The sequence below is a fragment of the Sphaerodactylus townsendi genome, linkage group LG02 (assembly GCF_021028975.2).
Source record: "Sphaerodactylus townsendi isolate TG3544 linkage group LG02, MPM_Stown_v2.3, whole genome shotgun sequence".
In the NCBI taxonomy this organism is placed as follows: domain Eukaryota; kingdom Metazoa; phylum Chordata; class Lepidosauria; order Squamata; family Sphaerodactylidae; genus Sphaerodactylus; species Sphaerodactylus townsendi.
The window spans coordinates 3905701-3932417 of NC_059426.1; the positions used below are offsets into that span (position 1 = coordinate 3905701).

The 26717-nt window shown below is 47.7% G+C and overlaps 1 protein-coding gene across 1 annotated transcript in view; it reads left to right on the top strand.

Moving 5' to 3' along the window:
• The first annotated feature begins 8989 nt into the window (after positions 1 to 8989).
• The window catches only part of LOC125425925 (receptor tyrosine-protein kinase erbB-4-like), a 21477-nt gene continuing 3749 nt past the window's right edge, over positions 8990 to 26717 (top strand). The window contains exon 1 of the mRNA XM_048483726.1: positions 8990 to 9047. Within this exon, the coding sequence (XP_048339683.1) occupies positions 9039 to 9047 (9 nt within the window). The 5' untranslated portion in view covers positions 8990 to 9038. The remainder of the gene's footprint in view (positions 9048 to 26717) is intronic.

Genomic DNA, 26717 nt, shown 5'->3' on the forward strand with positions numbered 1-26717 from the left:
GGTTTAGTTGCCTTTTGTACAATATTCTGTGGGAGAGGGAACCTTGTTGTTAGACCCTGTCCCTTTAAGACAAAGAGAGCACTATAGCAATCTTATTAGTTACAACAGTTCCTGTTTTACAGTCTGTTTTAATTCAGGTGTCTGGGGAAGACTGGAGACAGCAATATCTCAGACGTTGAAGGTGTTAGAGATCCATAGAACTCAGAGTAAGCAAGTTTCAACATGATTGCAGGAAAAATAGAGTCCAGTTAGAGGACACCGGGAGAACTCAGAAAAAGCAGCAAGCAACACAGACTTCCTTAGAAGCAGTTAAGGAAAAGTTGGTGTCTGCAAGTTCTTCAAGCCATCTCCAATCGTTTCCAGCATCGCAAGTATTCTTTAATAATTACACTTCATGGGCCTAAACTTTCAGTACTATTAAACCAATTTTGAACTGTTGCTCATTTGTCTGTGGGTTCTGGCCAAGTGCAAGACACCTGGATTTAGCTTGCTTGGGGTACAAGAGGTGCTCTGAGCCCTTCTCTACTGAGTTGCCCAGCACCAGGGAACGGCAGCTCATTTGAGTGACCTCTGCTCATGCATGAACATGTAGGACGTAGCCAACTGATAAATGCTGCCAGCAGCACAGGTTGTAAAAAGTAGCACATGCTCCTGCTATGATCCACGACCCTACCACCATCATCCCCTTCTGAGATTCTAATCTTGGCTATGCAGGAAAACATGAGCATGTACCAATTGCCGCTACTTGGCCCCGGCCATCGGTGACAAATGCTCTGGACTGTTCTGGACTCTGGAGCAGCAGTGGCGTAGGAGGTTAAGAGCTCATGTATCTAATCTGGAGGAACCGGGTTTGATTCCCAGCTCTGCCGCTTAAGTTGTGGAGGCTTATCTGGGGAATTCAGATTAGCCTGTACAATCCCACACACGCCAGCTGGGTGACCTTGGGCTAGTCACAGCTTTTCAGAGCTCTCTCAGCCCCACCTACCTCACAGGGTGTTTGTTGTGAGCGGGGGAAGGGCAAGGAGATTGTAAGCCCCTTTGAGTCTCCTGCAGGAGAGAAAGGGGGGATATAAATCCAAACTCTTCTTCTTCTTCTTCCTACCCAAACCTATTCAAAAAGCTTAAATGCTCCGTGAAAGCACATGAGGTGCTCAATTGAGAAAAAATGGGAATTTCAAGCAAAGTAAATTGCATGTTTGGAAATCCTGTTTGCAAAACTGGAATTTGCAAGGACTCTGGTGTCAGGACGGGCTCTATTCTAATTTCGGTTTTGTGCCGTCTCTGTTCTTTGTAATGTGTAGTGAAGTAGATTGCACCCAAACGCCAGGATCTTTTGCGATGGCTCCACCTGGCCTTGAGAAGCAACAGCTCCTGCCTTCTTGCTCTGTACCGCCTTGCCTTGATATTCTTGGGAGAAGGGAGGAAGGGGGGGCACCCTGGAGGGCATAAAAGGAAGTCAGCTCCAGAACTGGCTTTTTCCTATGGCCACTCTGATGTCTGTCAACAAAGACCTTTGATTGAAATCACTGAGTTCATTATCGGTGCAGATCCAGGCCTTGACGTTTGGTGTCTGAGTGTTCTGAACTGCCCGCGGGACAGAAGTTCAGGGCCCTTCAAGGTATGATGTCATTACCCACAGATTGCCAAATGAAAACATCTGATCTGCGGGTTATATTTGTTGGAAGAAAGGGACTTTACGCTGTTTCCTGCCTCATCCTGCAGAGGGGGTTTTTACTAGCGAGCTAGTGGCTGGATAGGGACTTAGGAATTTGTCACCTTTACTCTATCATGCTGAGTCTATCCCTCCCTTTGTTGATGTGAGACTGATACTCTTAGGGACTTCCTCCCTTGCTTCCGCCTTCTTCTTGAAGACCCTCTCCATTACTCTTACCTTCACCATGCCTAGGGAGAGGATGTGTCTCCGACGCATCCGCCTCCATCCAGCTAGATTAGGTTAGATTGTGAACCTATCTCTCCACCTTTCTATCCAGAATGGAGTTCACTAATAAATACTCTTTTTACTACAAGAAACTACAAATGCTCTTTTTACTACAAGAAACTACAAATGACTCTGACTTTCTTTTGTGTCTGAAGTTCTCTCTAGCAAGCTCAACCACGTGTTTGTGTTCAGGTAAGCTTCCCTGTGTTTAGCCTCTGTGCCACTCTGCTACTTTTCAAGGGATACACACGCACCAGGTGTGGATCTCCCAACAATATTTAGCTAACATTCAAACAATCCCAAGGCCAGTTCCTCACTCTCCAAAGCAAGAGTGAACTGCAGGGAACGACAACCTTGTAGCATTGTTCAAAGGAAAAGGGTTGCTACAGTCCCTTCTCTCCCGTAGCAGGCCTCATATTTCCAGTGGTGCACACAGGAAGGCCAGATGGCAGCTGGAGATTACAAACAGAACGAACTATCTGAAGAACTGCCATAGACTGCTTGCAACAGCCAGGGACAAGCGGTTTGGCCGGGCGCAGGGAAAGGCGAAGGGGATGCTTGAAGAAGGGGTTGAGCGTTTGAGCAAGAAGCCTCGGGGCCCTCAAAGAAACCATGAAGCGGATGTAGCTCTTGTGAACACCCACGAGCTTTGCAAAGAAAGAGGCTGTTTCATACAAGCCCCAGAACACACCGTTCACAGCCACACCGGGCGATGGTGCTCTTTTTCCGCATAGTCGATCTGTGGTGACTACATTGTGACAATGAGAATCCTGGAACAAAAAATGAAGACGAAGTGAAATAGCTAGAAACAAGCAGAGAGAGGAACCATCGAGGGGATTACTCCCTCCCCCTTAAAGGTCCCAGTTGTTCTCTAAGCAGATGCAAAAAAATTGCTGCAGGAGAAGTTTGCTTCTTCATGTCCCATCGAAGCTGGGGTTGCCAACTCGAGGTTGGGACATTCCAGGAGATTTATGGGGCAGAGCCGGGGAGGGTGAGGTTTGTGGAGGAGGGAGGCCTCAAAGAGCCCACCCTCCAAAGAAACCATTTTCTCTCAGCAGAGGCGTACCTGGGGTAAATGGCGCCCGGAGACAAATTGTCTCCAGGATGCCCCCAGGCTCTGCCACCCCTGGGCTCTGCCCCTCCTCTGCCCCCAACCCCACCCATGTCACTATGGACATGGGCAAGGTCTAGGGTGCCCACCTCCCCCCAGACTCCCCCTGCCAGCTGGGCTCCCAGGAGGGGGGAGTCCAGGGCAGGGTTGAGGGTGCTTGGAGGCAGCAGGAAGTCCTGCTGTCTCGTCGTTTTTACATGCCTCGGATGGGGTCAAGGCACATGAAAATGAGGAGACAGCAGCACTTCTTGGTCACATGGGGGGCTGATTTTGCGCCCCCCACGTGAGCAGAAGAGTGGCGCCTGGGGACAAGGGATACCCCCTTGTCCCTAGGCAGATACGCTACTGTCTCTCAGTGAAATGATGGCTATGGACAGGAGACCACCAGAGTTCCCAGAGATCTGGAGCCACCACCTGGAGTTGGGCAGCCATGCTGGGTTCTGGGTAGGTCCAGGAGGCCGTGTGAATGTTGACCTGCTTCACACGGTCCATTAGGGTGGCCTGCTCTGTCTGGGGAAATTTCTGGATTTGGAGGGTAGGGCCTGGGAGAGGATAGGGTTTGAAGAGCGGAAGGACTTCTGTGGGGTTTCAGCGGACCTCCAGACCTCCCCTGGAGGTTGGCAGCCATACAATCCACGCAGCAGCACCCTCGCTAGGTCGGGGCCTACTATTTTGAATCTGAGATTCAGGAAACGAAGCGATCCAGCTCATAAACTTTGGATGTATTTGCAGTGGAACATCTTTTTTTTTCCTCAGAAGTTATTCTCCTCCCAGATCAGTGATGGCGAACCCATGGGCACGGGTGCCAGAGGGTGGCACTTGGAAACCCCTCTCTTCTGTGGGGCACATGCACACAGAGTTCATCATGTGGGGGGTTTAAAATCACACACACACACCCACACACACATCTAGGCTGGCCTGGACCACTGGAGCACGATGTACACGCATCTCATGGTGCTGCCCGGGCTGGCCAGAGCCTGGTGCCTGTGCTCTGGGTGACTGCTGCCCGAGGGAGGAGGCAGAGGTGCTAGAGAGGCACAGAGCGGTGCGCGTGGGACTTGCTGGAGGCTACAGCAGGCTGGCCCCTGCTAGAGCGGGTGGGGTGGAGGAAGAGGGAGCCAACTGGTTTTTTTCTAAACTAAAACCTCAGCATTCAGGTTAAATTGCCGGGTTGGCACTTTGCAATAAATAAGTGGAGTTTGGGTTGCAATTTGGGCACTCGGTCTCGAAAAGGTTCGCCGTCACCGTTCCAGATTCAGAACGTAAAAAGAGATTGTGCAGCCTGTTCCCAGACGTTGAGGGGCACTTGCAGAAATACATTTGCTATGGGAAGTACTTCGCTGTGGGAAGTACCATTAAATGGGCTAATCACAAAACCTGAAAGCATTTTCCTGCTGCCGCCCCCCCCCCCACCGCTTTGGTTCTTCTACCTGTAGTGCTGAGATCTGAAAAAGTCCACGATCTGAGAAAGCCGGCAAAGGGTGATGCTCAAGGGGCCCCTGGGGAATTTTAGCGAGGGCAAGCCGCAGGGAAGTTTTGCCACCTTGGAGGCCAGAGAGGAGTTCTTCAGTCCTTGGAGTTTTTTCTGTCCCAGGAAAGGAAAGCTCGCCATCCAGAAACAGCCAGAGTTGAAAAGGAGGAATCTCACCTTCCGACTCCTGTTTATCTCCCAAGAGAAAAATGCCCAAAATGGCCTTCCCTCAATCTTCCATGTTAAATGCAAATTAAGTGCTTTTGAAGATTGCAAAGATTGCAACTGTGAATCACCCACCGGCTGCGGTTGCCTCTGGGGGGGGTGGGATGGGATGGAGCTATAGGTGACCGCTCGGGCTTAACGGAGGGCTGGAAGCAAAGCCCGGGCCATATTGGGCAAGGAGCTGACGTCACCAGGAGGGAGGGTGGATTGACCCTTTAAAGGGGAAAGCCCTCCTTTGTTCTGGCCATATGTGCTTCAGCCAGCCGGCGCATTTGCCCACCCACCTCTCCTCTGGGTTCATTCAGTTGTTGCATGTTTCTGTCATAGCCGTTCAGCGGTGGCGCATGGGTAATGATCTGGAGGTGCCGATGGCGGCAAGAGGCAATCGCCCTGCCGAACCGGCAACATGGGGATCACCTCTTGCCAGGGCGTCCCGCCCGGCAGAGCCCCTCAGCGGAGCCGTGTAAGTCCAATAGAGGGCATCCGCCCATTGGAGCTTCGCTATGAAGCAGACAGGCCAGATCAAGACCCATGCTACGCCTCACGCTTCTGTTTTGGTTGGCTAATAAAATGGCAATGGCCAAAATGTTTATCGCAGCAAAGAGTCCAGTGTGGTTACTGGAGAGGATTCACCCAAGGGGTTCCCACCCTCAGAAGGCAAAGGCAGATGATCAGAGTGATTCCATTCATATTGAACACACTGTGGAATTTGGGAGGAAAGTTGTAGGCATCCTAATGATAAGGGGAAAACCAAAGCTGAGAGAATGTGAGCAGAATGCCCTGTTACAAGTGTGTTATTGTGTGCGTCTCATTACTATCTGAGTTGGGTCTTGGAACTTGAACCTAATAAACCAGACTCTGAAGTATCAATCAGCAGCTTTATTGATGAGGGGTTCAAGCACCATACTTGGCATCTCAGGTCCCAGATATGCCCCCAAGAATCCTGTTTCCTCCCCGACTGTTTTGCTCTCTGGTCAGTTTCCTCCTCAGGGTGGCGCCAGAGACGTACTCAGGGGGAAAGAATGCCCTCGGCAGCACCTGGTCAAAGCACCCCCTGCCCCCCACTTGCAAGGCAGCTCGGGCAGGCAGCAGGGAGGCCGGGGGAGGGCGAGCAGGGAGCCCAGAGGAACCCCTTTGCAGAAGGTCAAAAAAAGTGCTATTGGGGGGGCAAAAAAAATTATTAGCCTCCCCTTTCCCATGACCAGGCCAAGTTTCCTACTTACAGGGAACTGAGAGCAACCCAGAAATGTTGTCCTTTCTCTGCAGTCTCAGTTGGAGGCAACCCGTTCTCTGTTACCCCCCGGCCCCCTCACCTCATTTGACTTCTCTCTCCCACCCTGCTACAGAGAGGGCAGCTCAGAGCTTGGCCTGCCTCCAGCAGGAAGGCATATTTGACAGGTGGGACCCTGAAGGACTCACTATTTATTTCAATGTGAGACTTTCACAAGTCACAGAGGTGTGACTAATGAAAAGCCAACACTGAAATAGATGCTGCACTTGTGCATTTTTATCCTCCCATGAAGAGTAACATGGCTGCCTGCTTGCAATCATTCCATTGGAAAACCTGACCGACACAGTCACTCCAAACGATGGGAGAACTTGCAAAGGGCTCCGCCATTCCAAAGGTTGGGCGACAAATTTGTGGAGCGGGAGGGATCTTTTGAGGTGTTGCAGTGTCGATGCAAAGAGATCCACACACAATGTTTTATTAAGTCCACTTCACCAGAGGGATGGGGTGGGGGAGAGATGGCACCTGGGGGAACACCTGCTCTGGCTAATTTTGGCGCAAGCAGTCCTGGCCCTGCCAGGCTGCTTCTTTGGCCGGCAGAGGGCTCCTCGAGCTGCCACGCCTCTGCACTTCACATTGTGCTTCAGTAGACTTTCTTATATGGTGGCCATTTTGGCAGCAAACCTTGGGAACAGCAGCCCTCAAAGAATCCGTCAGACTTTAGGGATAGCATCTCTGGTTTTATTTGATTGCCACCTCCCCCAGATAAATAGTTACACAGATAAAAAATGTATGCAAGAACATTAATGCCTCTCCTTTCCTCAAGGTTTTTTTTTTACTCTGAATGTCATCATATAATTTCCATGATATTCCCTGTAAAACTGTGAGGCGTATAAGATCAGCGTGTGCAGCCAGGGACCTCCTCCTGAGTAATTCTATGGGGCAAGCAAAATCGAAAGCAGAAGTTGAACCATATAGTTTCCTCTTAACAATTATTATTATACTATAATTATACTATAATTGTAAATTATAATTATAATTATATTAGTATAATTATAATTATAATTATATCTATCAATTTATAATTATAATTATAATTATAATTATAATTATAATTATAGTGTGAATGTAATTATTATTATTATTATTACATATATATACATATTATATATATATTAGTTATTATTAAAATTTGTAGGTCGGCCTCACTGTCCCCCGAAGGGCTCGAATTGGATTTTTTTCCCTTAACAATGTAATAAATTGCTAATTAAATGTCCCTCACTTTTCTCCTCAGGAACCCCCCCACACACAAAACATTCTCATACTTCATAATTCTCCTCCATTTTACCTTCACAACAACCCTGTGAGGCAGGTTAGGCTAAGAAAGAGGGTGACCGGAAGGGATTCCCAAGCAGAGCAAAGATTCAACCCTCTACTTCCCCAGTCCCAGCACGGCACTCTCACCACTGCACTTGGCTGGCATCCAAAAACTGATGGGATTTGGCAAGTGCCAGTCACACAATCCAGTAAATGAAGGAGTTAATTGTTGCAATGCTGGTGGTTAGTGAGGTCAGAAGTCCAGTGACCAGGTATCAAATTGATGCCTATGTGGTTGGGTGGAGCTACATGCAGGTCTGCATTAGGCTTTAGATCTATCTTCTTTGCAAGTTTGCAACTCTGCACGTGCGTCAGTCAGTTCTGTTCCCCTCTATCCAGCTAAGCTTAGTAGCCATGTAGCAATAGTCTAAGCAGCAAGCTGGCTGTTGGTGCTAGCTAGTAAAGAAAGCTGTTATTGTTGTTTTTCTTCCAAGTTTCCCCTTTCCCTGTAATAAGTAAACTTTATTTCCAGTAAAGCAACTGGTCTCTGCCTCATTATTGCATTCTCCACTCTGCTAATAATTAAGTATATTTGACCACACAATAACAAAACTTCTATTATAGTGACTACTGCTTATGGCTGATCTTTGCATCTGTAAGTCTACCATTTGGGGAAGGAGAGGTTATCAGCTGGAAAACATCTGGTCCAGAGGGCTCTTCCAAATACAGTGTTGACATTCATTTAAGAGGACTGAAGACCTCGAACGGGACCCAAGATCTGTAAATTGGTGTCATGCAGAAGGAGCCACCTTATTGAACCCGTGGGCACATTTGGAATCCTGACACGGCACGACGCGGTGACAAAAAGGCAGCAGGCTTTGCCAGGCCGGATTACGAGTGGGATGGGGGGGGGGGGTTTGCCTCAGCTGGCTTGTGGGGCTGATAAGCCCTCTCAAAGTGGTAGATCTGGCCCCCCAGGCCACATGTTTGGCACGCCTGGTGTAGATCGTTGTGCTGGGGTGCCAGCTGCTGCCAAAGTTTGAAAAAAAAACAACTGTACAGACCACCAAATCTCCAGTACTCAATCAAAAGCCTTCCTGGGCAAAATCCAGACCTGGCCCCATCCGCTTCCTAAAAACACAAGGTGGCCACCAGAGGAGTGATCGGGGGTGTCATAGTGTCCCAAAAGCACCTCTTCCAATACGAATGACATTTCCTGTTCCTAGGAAGGCTGATCCCCTAGACCAGTGGTGACGAACCTTTGGCACTCCAGATGTTATGGACTACAATTCCCATCAGCACCTGCCAGCATGGCCAATTGGTCTTATGGCTGGGCACATTAATATCCGCTTTCTCACTTTGTATAGCCATTGGGCCATCATAAGTGTATCTCACTGATTCTTGAGGCAAAGATCTGGTCTTCTGCATGCCCCTCCCTCTGTGTGCGAGTGACGCCTCCCTCGTCTCCTCTGCCTCCCCTTAATCATTTCACAGCCAAGTCCCCCAGCCCTTGAGGTCACGGGGCGGGGCTTCTGAACTCTTTTCCCAGGAGTTTTGCCTGATGGAAAAGGCTGGGCTTGGCTGGCCCAGAATGCACCTGGCTGAACTGCGCATGCTTTTCCCTCATTAGTTCACAGAGTTCATGTGAGTCGTTTTAATGCATGTGGCCTCTTACTATAGCCGTCATTCCATTTTTCTTTCTTATTAGAGTGAAATTGGACACAGCCCTCCTCCTGCCTACACCCCTATGTCGGGAGTAAGTATGTCACACTGAACCTTCATCACTTAGAGCAGGGGTAGGGAACCTGCGGCTCTCCAGATGTTCAGAAACTACAATTCCCATCAGCCCCTGCCAGCATAGCAGGCCATGCTGACAGGGACTGATGGGAATTGTAGTTCCTGAACATCTGGAGAGCCGCAGGTTCCCTACCCCTGACTTAGAGGGTCTGTCTGTTTGCTTGTTTGTTTGTTTGAGTGTATCTTCATTCATTTATCCCTGCATTTCGCCATTGAGTGCCAGAACCACCTATGTTCTAGGACCGTGGTGGCAAACCTTTGGCACTCCAGATGTTATGGACTACAATTCCCATCAGCCCCTGCCAGCATGGCCAATTGGCCATGCTGGCAGGGGCTGATGGGAATTGTAGTCCATAACATCTGGAGTGCCAAAGGTTCGCCACCACGGCCCTAGACAAGCCCAAGTAGGTAGAGCACAGCAAGTGGCACGCGTGTGGGGGTTTTCCATGTGACAACGAAAATCCTTCTTCACACAAGACCCAACACCCCCAAACCTCCAGGAATTTCGAAACTTGCAGTTGGCAGCTCTAAACCCAACCACGCGACGTCCACCCCACACTTCGCCAAGACAGGCGGCGCCAGAGCCACACAGACACAAACACCAGGAACTGTTTGTTTTGTATTTTATTGAATTTCATTTATATTAAATTAAAAATATATTTCTGACAGATTCATGTAACAAAAAAGCAGAACAGTTTTCAAATTGTTCAGCTGGGATGACGCGTGGCGGGTGAGGCGAAAGCAGGCCATAATCTACAGTAGTCTTAACAAACAGGGAAAGATCTCTCCCAAGGGACCCCCCAACAAGGAACTCGAGGGTGGGGGGGGGAATACAGAAAAAAAAAATTGCACAACAGTATAAAAGAGAGACGCTGGTTTCTCCCCCAGCTTCTGCAAACAAAAGGAAAGGGAAATCATACTAAAATATATCAATAACTAGTAATATTAACCCAAGTCAGTTATGTCTTGAACAGTGCATAATTTTTTTGTAGCAGAAAGATGGAAGAACTAAAGGTTAAAAATAACGTCACGCCACACACAATTCGTCATATCCTACTGTGTAAGCTAGTGCAGGGGTTTTGAGTACGCCACAATAGTGCTAACACAGAATCGCACAGAAATGTCAAAATGATGCTTCCAGTCAACCCTATGGGGAGAGAAGTAAATTGGGGGAGGGGGGAATAGGCGGGGAAGCGGGGTGGGTGGGGGAATCACGAGCCCATTACTTATATACAAATCAAGCTTAAGACAATTATGTTCCAAAGAATGATGCCCACAAAGGAAAATAAATGCTACGTTATCCTTATTTACATTTGCAACTAGCCGTGTCTTTAACAAGCTATAAAAATACTATTCACATTTTCAAAGTAACATACAGTAGTGTTTAATTTTTTGTTTCAAAAAAAAAAGGCAGCTAACTCTGAATGCATCACGTCATATGAAGAGGGGATGCAAAAATTCATCACGGGGAGCTCTCTCTCCTTGTCCTGGGAGGCAGGTTGCGAAAGGATGGACTTGTTGCGATTGGCATTTTTAATGAGGATTGAAACACAAAAAGGGCTCAAAGCAGGATGCCCTATAACACGTTGCCCTAGAGCCGTGGTGGTGAACCTATGGCACTCCAGATGTTCATGGACTACAATTCCCATCAGCCCCTGCCAGCATGGCCAATAACTAGTAATATTAACCAAAGTCAGTTATGTCTTGAACAGTGCATGGCCAATTGGCCATGCTGGCAGGGGCTGATGGGAATTGTAGTCCATGAACATCTGGAGTGCCATAGGTTCACCACCAGTGCCCTAGAGAATGAGTCCATAGGATGCAGTGCTTTCAACCAAATGTTCTTATATCGGGGCAGGCCTTCAGATTGGGGGTATACAATTTACATATACTTTTATCTTACACAATCCATGCTGATAATACAGCAAATTGCTTTTAGAAACTTGTCCACAATTGAATTTTGCATGTGAAGAGTGTGGCCCAAAATCTTTTAAAAAATCAGAGCTAACAAACAGCTCAAAGCAACAAACACATTCATTTATATTTAAGTGAATTCTGTTTCACAGGAGTAATTGAACAAAATTGTGTCTGCGCTGAACTGGTTTATAGAACATGCTGGGAAGGCTTCGGAAGGTATTTTTGGATCGATGTATTAAACGTTTATTCTAAAAGGGGAAATACTTTCCACAGAGGCCATATTCAATAAGAACGATCTTAAAAGATTAACAGTGCAATCCTATGAAGAACCATTCTGGCCTAGGTCCATAGATTACAAGCTCAGCAGGAAAAGTGGGCTGGAGACTCAACAAAATAGCAACATGTTCTGTAAAAACTATGACCTGCACTGTGTCAGGAGGCCTGTTATTAGGAGGATTTTGCTGTTGCTGCTTTCTGTATGCTGGGGGTGGAGGAATGGGTTAATTGCATTTCTAACTGACTTTCGACTGTCTTCTGTATGATGTTGTGCTGTACCAGGTGCTGCTCAAGGTCAGTGCCTGGCCATCTCTATGGTTATCTCTTCCACAGTTCCTTTTGGGCGCGCTTTCCCAGGATGGGGGCGGGGGGTGCAGTCTGCTTTAACTACTGGGTTTTGCGTGGGCAAACCTCAGTTCTGGCATGACCAGAGAAGATCCTCAATACTCAATAAACTGCTGTTCTCATTCATGAGTTTGTTTCAGTTTTTGGGATTCTGACACACTGCAGGATTTCTTGGCCCGTTTTCTGTCCAGCCTTTGGCAAACCTAGTGCAGAGGAGCCTGAACATGTGGATGACGTCGTCATGCTCAGGAGATGATGAAAATCTGCCATCCACCTCTGGACTGGCGGCGAGAGACGTGGTCTGCACAACTCTCCAACCAGCCTGTCTTTTTAAAGACCACCGCAATCGCTTTATAGTTGAGATAGTTTAATTTTAAAAAGCCCTGAGAATTCAGGTCCAGGGTATGAAGGCCCCCAGCAGAGACTTGGCTTTAGCCTGAGTCCCAACGAAGGGCACCATTGGCTATTGTGGGTTTTCCAGGCTGTGTGGCCGTGGTCTGGTAGCTTTTTGCTCCTAACATTTAGCCTGCAAATGCGGGTGAAACATCCAGAGCAAAAACCACCAGGAAAAAACCCCACACAGCCCAGAAACCCCAAAACAGCCTGTGGATTCTGGCCATGAAAGCCTTTGACAATATAAGGGCACAGTACTTTAAATTAAGTCTTGTAACCTCATCACTAGGTGTGGTTAGCCAAGGGATAAAAAAAGAAACAGGCCGTTGTGAACGTGCAGGTTGTGTCCATGGTGCACAGAATGAGTGAGATCCTTGGGGTTGCCAGCTCCAGCTTTGGAAATTGCTGGAGCTTGGGGAGAGCAGGATTTGGGCAGGGACCTCGGCAGCACCTAATGCCAGAAGAAGAAGAGTTTGGATTTATATCCCCCCCTTTCTCTCCTGCAGGAGACTCAAAGGGGCTGACAATCTCCTTGCCCTTCCCCCCTCACAACAAACACCCTGTGAGGTAGGTGGGGCTGAGAGAGCTCCGAGAAGCTGTGACTAGCCCAAGGTCACCCAGCTGGCGTGTGTGGGAGTGTACAGGCTAATCTGAATTCCCCAGATAAGCCTCCACAACTCAAGCAGCAGAGCTGGGAATCAAACCTGGTTCCTCCAGGTCAGAGTGCACCTGCTCTTAGCCTCTGCTCTTAGCCACTACGCCACTGCTCTATCCTCCAGGGGAACCAACCTCTGTCAGCTGGAAATCCGTCACAATTCCAGGAGATCTCCAGGCCCCACGCAGAGGTGGGCCACCCTTAAGTCCTCCCCTTCCTCTTCATCTGCCCAACAGGAGCCGTCGCCCTCCGTGAACTATGCATTCAAAGTTAGCTGTCCTTTACAAAGCTGCTCAGTTTAATTATCGACCCATTTAACAGCAGTACCATTTTATGCTACATATTTCAGAGTACCTCACTTTGAAAGAATGGATTACGTTTATCTACACTTATAAAATAACCATTCACAGCGCTTTGCTGTTACTGGTGGTTAATACCCTCCCTGCGATGGCTGAGTCTTCAGAGTGCTTCCGGGCCATGCACTGGGCTTCAAATGGTCGGCCACCCGGGGAGTGTGGCAGCCGCTTTCGACCAGTGCTTCCATTCCAGGAACGTCATTCAAAGGTGCTTTTCTATGTCTCTATCAAAGGTGCATTTGAGCTGGTGCAGTCCGTCTCCCTGGATAATGCTTACCCTGTTCTGCGTGGTCGGCTCTTCCGTGAGAGCAGCCGAACACCTTCTGTGCTTAATTTCTCCCTGATTTTGCCACACCTGCCCTGCCCTGCCCTGCCCTGCACCCTGAAGCCCCGCCCACACTTCTCTTTCAATCACCCACTACAGCCAAAGCTTGTCTCAGCTGCCTCATAAATCCATGCCTGTGAAACCTGGCAGTGGGGGTGGGACGTGGATTCACCAGACTCTCAGGATTGCTTTTAAAACGCAAGTATCTAGTCTCTCCTAAGTGCCGGTGCCCAACAGATGGCTGAGCATCAGTCACTCAGGACTCCTCCTCGCGCCTCTGGTGGTGAGCCTGGCTTTCTGGCATTGTGGGTTTACCTGTGTCTCCTCCACGGCTGCGTCCCCCTTCCACGGCCTCCTTTCTAACGCCTCCCCTCCTGCCAACAGAGCCGTTCCTGGCTAGACATCGCAAAACACCCTCCTCAGTGACTTCCTCCTTATCATCATGCATGCTTGTCGAACATTGGCATTTTGGGAAAAGAAAGCCACCTGGCATGAACATTATTGACCCGTCCAATGTCACGTAGATTCCAGCTTTCTCTACAGAAATGTTGGTGCAGAAAATGAATATGGCCCTTCATTCCTTCGTCTGAGGCCGTTCAGGCAGGAACTTTGCCCTGTGTTCCGCGCAAACCAATCCAAACTAAAGGTCCAGAATCCAGGGTTGCAAATTCTGAATTCAGAAACTCCTGGGGATTTTGGGGGTGGTAGCCCGGGGAGGACAAGGGGATGAGGGGAGGGACTTCAGCTATAGCAGTGGTGGTGAAACTTTGGCACTCCAGATGTTATGGACTACAATTCCCATCAGCCCCTGCCAGCATGGCAAATTGGCGATGCTGGCGGGGGCTGATGGGATGTGTAGTCCATAAACATCTGGAGTGCCAAAGTTTCTCGGGCCTACCATTTTGAACTATATAGGGTGTCCCCTCCAATGCAGCTATTTTCGATCCCTATTGCCTGGGAATCAGTTGTAATTCCAGGGGATCTCCAGGCCCCACCTGGAGGCTGGCAACCTTACCAGATTCCCTCAGTCACAGACATTGAAGCTATTTGTCCAGGGACACTGGATAGTGCATATGGGTCCTCGGGGCTTGAGTTACTCCCAAAAACAAGGCAGACAAAGACATGGACACTTGGCTGCCTCTGACCAGAGTACTCGGCTGGTGGAAATGTCTCCCTAATTTGCTACAACCTTTTCGCTACAATCTCTGGTCATGCTTCCAGCTGAGCAAATATAAAACCACTTCAAACAATTCAAAAGGGCCAATTCAAAAGTGGTTACGCTTTCCCACTGTCGCCACAAGCTTCTCAAAAGGCTCAAAACCTTGAATATCGTGGACAACATCTCCCCTCAGCACTGGGCATATGAACATTGAATTAATGTGGTTTGCCTGAGAAAACCCCTGTAGGATCGCTGGCCTCACCTTGCCAGGGCTATTTTGGCAGCTAAGCCGCCCTTTTCCTCTTCCCAGCCATCACTGGGATTTGTAGTTCTGGTAAAGTGACCAGGAATCCTCTAACAAGCGAGTTCTCTCTTCTGTCATTTCACTGAACACATAGGTCTTAGGAAGCTTTGGGGGAAATAATACATTAAATAAATAAAATAATACCAAGCTAGCATCAGTTAGTGGTGTGGATAAGGTTTCTCCTTAGCAGGTCATATCCTAAACATATGGGGACAAATGGACTCAGATTTATTTTATTCTGGCCACAAATACTTGCATATCACAGAGATTTTTGTGCAGTTCAAAAGTTTGCAGCGCAGGAATCTGAATCAGTGTTATGTATGACCACAGCCTGTGTTATCCCTCTTACGCTGCAGGCTCCATATTTCCTGATCCCGCAGAAGGGCAGAAAATGAGCACCGTTACTAGCATGGGCTTTATATTAAATCTACAGTCGATGTCAGCAGCAGAAGGAAGTGTATTAGGGAACCAAGGAGAGGGGCTGCATTGCGAAAACAAAGTGGAATATGGAAACCAAAGAATTTCTTTTCCCGTTCTCAGAAAACTGGACAGAAACAAAAAAACACAGGAAGAAATTATAATCGAATGAAGGTATGTCCACAGAAAAGTTGAAAGGAAGCATATTCAAAGGACATATTTAATCCTAGTTACTGGGGATATTATCAAATTTCAAACTTTTCCTGGTTCTATTCAAACATCCCGGCGTTGTATTTTGTATTTCTTTCCCTGTGCTTTCTTCTTTTGCAATTCAGACCAACCTGTCTTTATTTTCAGACCGTCTTGCTTCCCCGTGGCAGTTGTTTCATACCATTTAAGCAATAGCTTTGCCCCAACAGCATATAAATATATCCCGTGTACATAGTTTATGTACAAATTGCATTCAAAATACCGCAGTGGTGGAAAACAGCATTTTAAAAACACATTTGGGAGTCACGGCAACAAAAAATGGGCAAAATGAAAAGGGCCCCTTGGAATGTCTCTATGGAGTTAAGGCACAAGGAAAATTACTAAACTGAACCTCAAGCTGGGGGGGGAGGGGGGAGCCCCTCTCCTCAGTCATAAATTGGACTGGCTGTTCACCAGAGGCATACCAGGGGTAAATGGCACCCAGAGACAAATTGTCTTCAGGACGCCCCCAGGCTCTGCCCCTGCCCCGCCCACCTCGGCTCCGCCCACACTGCCCTCGACCCAGCTGGCAGGGGGGGAGGAAGGGAGGGAGGAGTCCAGGGCGGGGTTGAGGGGGCTTGGAGGCAGCAGGAAGTCCTGCTGTTTCATCATTTTTGCGTGCCTTGGACGGGGTCGAGGCGCGCGAAAACGACGAGACAGCAGGACTTCCTGGTCACGTGGGGGCCCGATTTTGCGCCCCCCACGTGACCAGAAGAGTGTCATGCGGGGACAAGGGGTATCCCTTGTCCATAGGCAGATACGCCCTTGTCCATAGGCAGATACGCCACTGCTGTTCACAAAATCCGCCATTGCAAATTAAGAATTTTAGAACTGTGTAGATATTTTCTTTAAGTATCTCAAGCAGAACATTATCTGGCACTTCCAGCTTTTGAAAGCAGACTTAAAAAACAACAACACTCTTCTGGGTTTGAGGAAGCCAGAGTTTTCTTTGAGCCTAGAAAATATCTGACAAGCAAATGTCCTCGCTTTTTGGGGAGGGACAATATGAGGGATGGTGCCGTTATTTAGATCCATCCTCCATCAAAGTTTGCTCCTTGGCAAGTCTCAGTTTATTGCTGAAGGCTTTCATGGCCAGAATCAACTGACTGTTGAGGGTTTTCCAGGCTGTTTTCCAGGGTGGAAGGCTTGGTTCTCCCTGGTTGGGAAGCGGGGATCTGACCTATCATTTCAGTTTGGAGATGGAGGCTGGCGTGGCAGAACTGCTCCTCATTATAAAAAAATCCTTGGTACACCGAGAGAAGCTAACTCACTTTTCCCTTCCTGACATGCTAGTTTTATACACGCAGAGATATTTTTGCTCGCTTAATATGGCAGAGGTCCTCCGCCACAGGTGCGCGTCCATTAACTTTATTTGTTCGCATCATTTTCATCCGGCCTTGCTGCCCTTCCAAAGGCCACCAAGGCAGCTATAGATACACTGCAGGACTCGGGACGGCCACCTCAAGCCGAATTTGGCCCAAAGAATCAGCCAGAGTCACTAAACAGATCTTCCTCCTCCTCTTTCTGCTCCATGTCTGTTATTGGATCCCCCTTCCACAGTCAAGGTGATTTCCTTTTGATTACGTAACGCACGACCCAAATTAAAAAGGGCGCGATGCCTAGCTAACTCCTGCTTTCGAATACAGGGCAGTGCTGTAAGGAACAAAATCGGTTTAAGTTCTGTTCTACTTTGTCACATTGGCCCCTTCCGCACACGCAAAATAATGCATTTTCAAACCACTTTCACATCTGTTTGCAAGTGGATTTTGCCATTCCACACAGCTTCAAAGAGCACTGAAAGCTGTTTGAAAGTGCATTATTCTGCATGTGCGGAATGAGCCCTTATTGTACTTTTTAAAATCATGCAGCAGGTTAACTTTTAACTGTTGAGATCAGTGCCCCAAACCAGGCTTCCATTTTGAGTTAGACGCAGGATGCTAATGTGCTTCGAGGGCTTGCTGGCCATCCGTTAAGCGCACGGGAACTGAAATCTCCCATTGGAAACATCTACAGGTTGTACACTGATTTTCCATTGGAAGTGACAATCTTATTACCCTTCGCTGTATTTGGTTTGCACGGGAGTTCATCAGGCGCTGGTGATGGAGCAGGTGGCAGGCAATTCCGCACCTGAAAGAAGGCTTTTTGTTCCGTTTAATTGGCTCCAGAAACGCTGGGGAGATCCCTGACACGGCTCAGCCCTCTGGGGCCCACACACTCCACAGCTTGCAGCCGTGTCGGCACACACACTCCCCCTCATCGGACTGCTCAGGGACTCCCAAAGCATCAAGCTCCGGAACTGCTAATTCAAGGAGATGACTAGAGGTCAAAGCACACTTGGCAGCAACGCCAGGCTACAGCAAAACGTTGGCACAGGAGGCAAGACTATCTGGAGGACAGGTTGGCCCTGATGAGGGATTCAACTATTTATCCGTTCAGCGATCTCTTCTGTTTTCCAAGTGCGGAAGAGGGATCGCAACTTTTCCTTCATGACTTCTGTGAATGTAAACACCAGGAGAGCCTCCTTGGGCAGCACGGACTCTTCCTTAACACTGAAGACCATCAAAAACAATTTGTTTTTGTTATAGCTGGTGGCACTCACATTGGTTGTGGGGAGAGGAATCATGGGATGCAGAACTTGGGGATCTCAATGCACAGATGAGACTGTGGTCCAGAAACAAGACTTGCTAGGCCCTGGGAAGAGTTTGGGGACCAGCTGATCCCATAGAAAATAAACTAGATCCACTTGAATGGACTGTTATTACCACAGACTGCCAAGAAAGGTTGCAGAAAAGTTTTGGAACGAGCCAACAGGAGTTGGAGGACATCCAGTCTGGGATTCGGGGTTAAAAAAACCTGAGTAATCTGGATGGAACAGGTTTCAACTCGTCATGCCAGGGAATGGCAGCCGTGGAAAGGGACCAAAGGAACGCAGGGGGAAATGCGCACACCGGGATTGCTGGGAGAAGGAACCAGAGTCATGGCAAATAAAGGATATGCACATGCAAGATACTTCCAGAGCAAGACAGGAGAACTGGGGCCCTTCCGCATTGTCAGAGTCGACCTTAGACTGACTTGAGTCTGACCCGAGTCCTCCGCACAGACATAGCGTCGGACTCGTGTCTGACTCGACTCACCTCCCTCTTGCCATTGAATTTCTCGACTCTACTGGGGAGTTGAGTCGACTGGCGGACTCGGGTTGTGCTCGAGCCGAAGCCGGCGGAGTGCGGAATCTCCGTCACTCGACTCTGCCATGTAGCCAATCACAGCTAAGTATTTCGCCCATGCACAGAAGGGGAGACTCGTGGCAGCGCGAAAAGCTTTGGGCATGCGCAGAACGGGGGACTCAGCAACCAATTGGAACACAGTGCAGGGAGGTGGTCCCGCCCTCTGAGCTCAGCTCCGGAGACATGAGTCAGCTGCTGTGCAGAGGAATGGGAGGACTCGAGTTGAGGTACGACTCCGCCGACACGAGTCGAATCTGAGTCGCCTCGTGTGTCCGGAAGGGGCCCTGGAGTGCTTGGTGTTAAAGAGGACACAGATACAGAGGATCTTAAATAAACCTAGGGAGGGAGGTTGGTGGGGGGGGGAGGGGGAGGGGGAGGGGGATGCCAAAGAAAGGGACTTGGCCCTCAGCTGTACTCCGCTCCTGATGTGAAGCATTATTAGGAGGGGGGATCACAGGACTATAACATTCAGCATGTATGTGAATCAGAAGCATAATTAGTCAAGAGGGAGCCACAAGGCGTAGCAAACTGCATCGAATCCTTTCAGGATGCTTGGAACATGTATAAAGCCGCAATCATGGAATTGCAAGTATGGTAGGTTAGGAATGGTACTCAAAAATACACACCGCTTGCAAATTCTGGCAGGTGTCCAAATCTTTATATATATTGATCTCACACATAATTCAAACAACTTTAACACTCCTATTTTGGTATTTTACATTTCCTTATTTCTCTAACAAAGTTCTTAAAGATACAGGAAAGGGCAGGAAAGACAAACGGAAGGTAGAGATAGGAGCGGGCAACTCTTAACAGAGAGCCAATATACCCATTAGAAGCCTCAAAAGCCAGACTGTGCTGGAAGTTGATTGAAACATACTTTCGGCATACTGAGGAAGATGCACGAAAAACGCTCTATACGCGCCACAGACGTTTTTATGTAGAACCTACAGAATTGGAATATGGACTATATGGAACTGGAAGCTTTGTTTCTGAACAAAGAACTGAATTGACTAAGTGATTATTTATGTTTAGTTAAAAGAGTCGGAAGACTTATGCTGTATCTTTAAGAACTTTGTCAGAGAAATAAGGAAATGTGAACAATACAAATAGAAGTGGCTTGTTCGTTTAATTATATGTAAGATCAATATATAAGAGATTGGACACCACCCAGAGTGCAACGTGTGCATTTTTGAGTTTATTTGGGCTAACGTTAACATTGCACTCTTAGCGCGAAGGTAGTGGTGAAGGATTAGGAATGGTGCCAATCGATCTGAAGAGCGAAAGCTGTAATGATCATTCTAAAAAACTAAGTGGCCTACTTCCAAAGAAGTCGCCTTAGAGAGGAAAGTTTGGGCCAGTTACTCAAAAATCTGCTTTAAGGTGGAAACTGGTGGAAACTGTTACCAAAGACATTTGAAACAAATAATTAAGCACAATTATACAGCAAAATGCAATGACCAAGGCTGGCTGACGGCATGGCTTCATATGCTGGCAGTAATCCTGTCCTCACCAACCTTCTGAGAGGGCTAACAGACACTTGAAGAAGCGTGGATATTGATGAAGACTTAATTGGCATCAGATACCAGCATGGCTAATTATGACCATGCTCCAGATGTTGATGGGAATTGTAACTGGTTGGCAATTCCCATCTGAGTTTTCCTGCGCCAGCATGGTTCACCAATTGCCATGCTGGCAGGGCCGATGGAATTGTATCCATAACATCTGGAGCTAGCTACACCACGACCTAGGGACTTTCCAGAAAACTTTCTTACCCCTGAGTCCTTCACCAAGTCTCCTGAGTATACTATAGGTGGGTAGAAGGATTCGTTTTCTGGACTGGGGAAATTCATTAAAAAAACAGGTATATAAGAGGAGAAATAAAGAGGCTAAGTTATTGCAATGGAGAGAAATCCACCTTGGCAGGGTTCCACAAGCCTGTGAAATCAGAACCAAGGGCTGCTTCATTTAATTCACTTTATATACTCATCTTGAAGAGGGGGGTGGCAGGTGAAGTGGCCGATTCTTTGTGGATAATGTAATACCAAATAATACAGGTTAGGCGAATCCACCTTGCAGACTGTGAGGGATCTCTCCAATCTGGGTAAGGCATGGGGACAAATGAGGCTGCATGTCAAGGGATATAATGATGTGACAACTTCAACTTCAGATTCAGAACTTTCTTTTTCCTCCCTCTGCCATAAATACTACATCAAGTCAGTGGATGATTCAGGAAAGACAAAAGCGAACTATCTATCTGCCAATAATTAACTTGTGAAATTCTACCGCCATTGCGATTACAGTGACATTCAGATTGTTGAGAGAAGGGGAGAGTTCCCCTGGAGCCTCTCTAAGTTGAACTGGAGAGGGAGGTTTTCTCCAAGCCGTACCCATGGGCCTTTTTTCACTTTTTTTCTCTCGCCGTCAGCTTCGTCGCCGCACGCTAATTGAAAAGCACGAAAGCATCCCCTGGAGCGTGTTCGGGCGTCCTCCCATCAAAAGGCGCTTCTTTGCAAGAGCGGCAGGGACACTGCGTGCTGAGTAATGGCTGACAGCCGCGTCAGGGCGGCTGCGTTATCGCCGCCCCTCTTGTGGAAAATAGACCTCCCGCGGCACTTTGGCGCAAGTAGCTGGCTTAAGGTAAGTGGGGAAAGGCCCCATATTCTCAGTTTGGGAAGTTTTATAATATTGTGCCAGGCGGCTGGTTGCAAAACGAAAGGTTTCCCGCTTGCAGTGCATTGTTATTAGATGGTTTTATGGGTGGTTGTGTATTGTGCTATAACAATGCTGTTAGCCGCCCTGAGCTCAGTCTGCCAAGGTAGGGTGGGGTATAAATCTGAAATAAAGTAAGGTAACGATGCATTGTTGGCTTTAGAAGAGGATCAGACCAATTCAAGAGGAATGAGCCAATCAGTGCGGCTACGCCATCCCAGTGGTGGGATTCAGCCGGGTTCACACTCACTCCTGCATATCCGGTTGCCAAAATGCGCCAGTGAACAACCAGCTGTCAAATTATTCGAATCCCACCACTGGATTTCAGTTGTTAAAATGGAATCCAACCACTTGTTCTTGAACTATACGAATTAACAGAACCTCCATTTTCAGAGGCAGTATTCTCGTTGTGGGAAGCCATAACATCGGAGAAGCTTTGGCCTCTATGCTCCTTGTGAATAAGCCTTCAGGGGGCACCTAGAGGAAACAGGAGGCTGGTGTGCTCTGCGGTGTGACCGCTGTGATGTCTTTGGGATCACTCTGCTGGAAAGCTGATGGGATCAGAAAGAACCAGGGCCAGTCTGGAAAGTTAGGAGGATTTTAGCTTCCTTCCTTCCTTCCTTTGCATGGCTAGACTGCCTGGTGTTAAATCCTATGGCGGAAAAGAAGCAGGAGAAAGAAAGACCTTTAAATGGTATCCCAAGATGAATATTGCAGAAATCGACAGACTACTCTAATGACTGGCTGTTCAGCTGCTTATATGAGATCCCTTTCGGCTTTGGATTGTTCAGCAACTTAGTTGAAAACCGGAAGCTTAGCTATTGATGGACTCTTTGACTTTGTTTTCATTCAGTTGCAGAACGGTTTCCCTGCCACAAGCAGTGGATCTCACACAGCCCCGTCATCCTTGCCCCTCTTCTCCCGGGATGGTTTTAATAATAACAAAGTATTGAAATACTTTTCCTTCCTGATCATTGGTAGATCTCAGATACATTAAGATAGAAAAACATGTGGATTAATTTTCTTTAATTGAAAAAAAAAACACACCCCTTGCTTCCTGGTCCTTGCGCTAACTGGTTAGACAGCTAAAACTAAACATTAGTTGAAAGTAATTCCCACCTTGAAATTTCAAACTGAAGCCAAGCTCAGCCTGCGAAAGCCAAAGGTGACCAGACGTGGCAGGCGCAGGGAGAGAACTGAGTAATTATTTACAGCTTTGACTGCGGACGTAACAGCCCTCCATGCCCCAAATTTCTGAAACCTTGCCTGGTGTTTCTTCTTTGTGCTTGAGGAGTCTCCACAACTATCTGGCAAGAGTCTGGGGTTGGTGTCGTCCAATTAACCCCCACCGGTCCTTTTTCCCCCTGGCTATCTCTGGCAGGGAGTTGCCTTGCTTTTCTACAGTGAGGAAAATTCAAACGCGCTTCCCTTGAGCAGTTGAAGTGTTGTGTCTTTACAATGCAGCCCCAAAGGTCCGATTTCACTTTGTTTTGAGCATTTCCACAGTCAGTCTTTTTAATATGGTCATTACTATTACTATTATCACTCCTTTTACATTATTCTATTTTGCTGGTCACTTCATATTGCTTCATTCGGATTCCACAACATAGTTCAAAGCGAGGAGAAAAAATAAAATAAAAAAACCATAACTTAAGTGCAAACTAATCTTCCAGTGAACGGCCCCTGTGCATTTTTATCTTCTTTCTGATTTAAAAGCTCCCTACTGATCTCACCTGCGTGAGCAGCAGGTCACCCTCAAAAACACCCTTAGGCGGGATTTATTAGTGATTATAATTTTTCCCCCTCCGCCGAAGTCTTCAGTGCGATCTCTTGCTTCCCCAATGTCAAATGATAAACAAAAAAAGAAATTGAGAGGGACATTTCTGCTTTTTCTACTCAACAAGCATAAGTACCACCTGATCAAGGGACTCTGTATGTATAAACCCTGGGTTGGCGTCTTGCCCTTAAAAAATCCAGACCATTTCTCTGGCAATTTTGCTGCGTGTTTATCCGTAAATTATTACGCCATTTTGTCTGCAAAAAAGCCTTGTTATCAGATTGTCGCGTAGAAAACTCTGCGGTGGACGCCACTCCACAGAAGTACCGGGAGAAGTCGTTAAAGTTCGAGCAGGTGGCAGGCAGGGGCTCAAGCCTGGCATCCGTGAGTGACTCCGTAGCGATAAAATCGCCATGGCCTTCAACACCCTCGGGTGATGCGTGAAGGAAGCAGGGTGGTGTTGTCCCGTGATGCTTTGATTAATGGCAGAGCAAAAATGGTTGGTTGATCTTGATCTCAGTGGGTGATGCTGAGCATCCTCACCTGTGCTATAAAGGGTGCCCCCCCTCCCCCCACCCCAAGGAAACTACTTTACCATGTGGAGGGAATCCCACGGTAGCCTCCATAGATGACAGGAACGCACTTCGCCGCGTGCCTTTCCCTGCTTTCGAATCGACAGCGTTCTGTGGATTCAACTCCGACAAGCAGGGCCCAGGACACACCTGCTTCCGGCCAGACTCACCGGCTCTGAATTTATCCTCCTGCCCCTCCAAGTGCCAACTTTTTCCTTCTCAGCTTCTCCCTTTCCTTCCCATATGCTTGGGACAAAATGACGCAAGAAACATCCTTCCATCTTAAGCCATTATCAACCAAAGGGGGAAACGGGAAAGAGAAGGGGAGGGGAAAGAGGGCTTACAAGGGTTGGGGGGGGGGGGGTTGGCAGGAGAGTATGCCGGTTGAGTACAGGTATCGCTCTCTATTTCTTCACCTCTTCTGGGGTTACACAAGGCTATTTCGGTAATCCAGCCAGTGAAAGTTCTAGGTGAGAGCAAGCAGCATAAAGCCAGGCTTCAAGGAGACCTCCTATAGGTATTCAGGACCTCTGCCACAATAAAATGGATTCTTCCACCTCTGCTTGTAAAAAATATTTTGGTGCTGTATCTCCTCAGCAGGCAGTCCGGCGCTGTGGTATGCTTCCTCGGATGTGCTTTCGCGGTTCCAATAGCCAGGGTTGTCGAAGGCCTTCCTGGGAAGCTCCGCTCTTCTTGCATGTAATTTTAAGCGTTCTCCAAGGTGCTTGCAAAGGGGTTGGGGTACAGAGGCTCGTTCACATACTCATCCTCGGCTTTGGGCTGCCCAGGTTGGCTACGCGTTATTGTGATGCTCTGGGTTATTCATGGCGCTTTGGAGATCACCGCTCCTCCGCCGCTATCAATAAAATGGATTCTTCCTCTCCACTGGACTCAGGAGATCTAGAGATTACAAAAAGTATCTTAACCACTGAAACTTATATTCCCAATTGCGTAGTCAACACTCTAATTGTTTTTGATATCCTACTTGCAGTAACTGGCGGATTAGAAAACCAGTTCCCAGTCGACAGCAGATCCGAACTCCCTCAGCGCATCACTGCCGGTCAGTTACGCAAGAACTCATACAGATCATGCAAGTTTGCCTTTCATTTCCAACAGAAGAAAACCTAATTATCAGCTTTTCACCAGTCAATCTAAAAAACACCTTTTAATTTCCATTTTTTCTGTGAGATCCAAAAAAACACCTCTTCCATTATAAGCTTTATTTTGTTCGAAAGGTGAGGCGGACCTTCTTTTTCGTACCGAAGTGGGGCACCGTATTGGTATAAGGGATCGAGAATCCAGGCTCCCTTCCACGTTTAATATTGGGCAAATGCCCAACGGGCATTGAAACGCGCAAGCATTTTATGGGGAAAGCTTCAGTGGAAGCAAACAGAATAATGAATCCTAGGTACCGCTTTCACCGGCGAAGAAGTGCGGAAATTCGATGGAGGTAAGCAGTTGAAGAAATGGAAGGGGGGGGGTACTGGTCGGTTAAGCCTTTCACGGCCAGATTCAACTGGTTCTGCTGGGTTTTCCAGGTTGTGTGGCCGTGGTCTGGTGGATCTTGTTCCGAACGTTTCACCTGCTGATTAGATGCCAGCCACAGATGCAGGCGAAACATTAGGAATAATAATAATAATAAGAGTTTGGGTTTATATCCCCCCTTTCTCTCCTGCAGGAGACTCAAAGGGGCTTACAATCTCCTTGCCCTGGCCCCCTCACAACAAACACCCGGTGAGGCAGTAGGTGGGGGCTGAGAGGAGCTCCGAGCAGTTTTCGTGACTATCTAAGGTCACCCAGCTGGCGTGGTGTAGAAAGTGCGTTGTTAACCTGAATTCCCCAGATAAGCCTCCACAGCTCTGGTAGCGCAGAGCAGGGAATTAAACCCGGTTCCTCCAGATTGCATCATTACCAGCTCTTAACCTCGACGCCACTGCTGCACCAAACCAATGGCCAATAATAGCCCAGAAAACCCACCAGAAATCCAAATCAGGGGGGGGGGGGATATTGAAATTCGTCCTAATACAATAAGCGACCTCGAATACAGACTCCCTCCTTTTTTTGCAAATACCCCCTATATTATAAACATGTAAAGAAATATCTTTATCTGTCAGCCTGACTTATCTCACTAGATTTTTTGGAGTGGGGGGTGGGGTGGGGTGGGGTGGGGGGAGGGACAATGACATGTGCACTGCTCTGAGATTCTCATTCAAACCAGAAGAGCATCCCATACGCCCCAAGCCACCAGATTATAATTCTGGCTCGGACTTCTCTGGCATCGGAGCGTACGTGCATCCTTCTTCACTGAAGCTCGGCTTCTAGGCCCCCGCTTCCTGCTAATAAAACTCACCGGTCAGCGCCATACCTCTGGGTAATGCTCTCTTCCTGCACCGTGGTGGCTACCCAGTTTCCGAAGCCGCCGTCGCAGCAAGTGCTGTCACAGATCTCTGCAGCGCCTTGAAAATGGCGGGTTCAGGCATGATGCTCGCATGGTACCTGATACGGCAGAGGGATTCAATAGTCAAGGGAACTTCAAGCCAGCCATCTCTGCAGATAAACTGGTTCTATAAATATCGATATGAAACGTGTTGTGAGTATGTCGTTCTCATAGCTGCTCTCTGTGTGTATGGGAGGGAGGTGGCCTGTAACATTTCATTTCCTTTAATTTCTTCTAATATGTTATGTCTCTCATAATGTTATGTCTCGGAATATGGAGCTGCTTTCGATGCCATTTATATTTATGCTAGTATTTTGGTATTGCATTTATGAGATTTGAAGCTTATTGCTGTTTTATCGCCGCTTCTTGTATGATTTCAGCCATTTTATGTTATATTATGTTTATTAGTTGTACACCGCGAATCGGAGCCCCTCGGGGATAGGGCGGTATAAAAATCTAATAGATAGATAGACAGACAGATAGATAGATAGATAGATAGATAAGATGATAGATA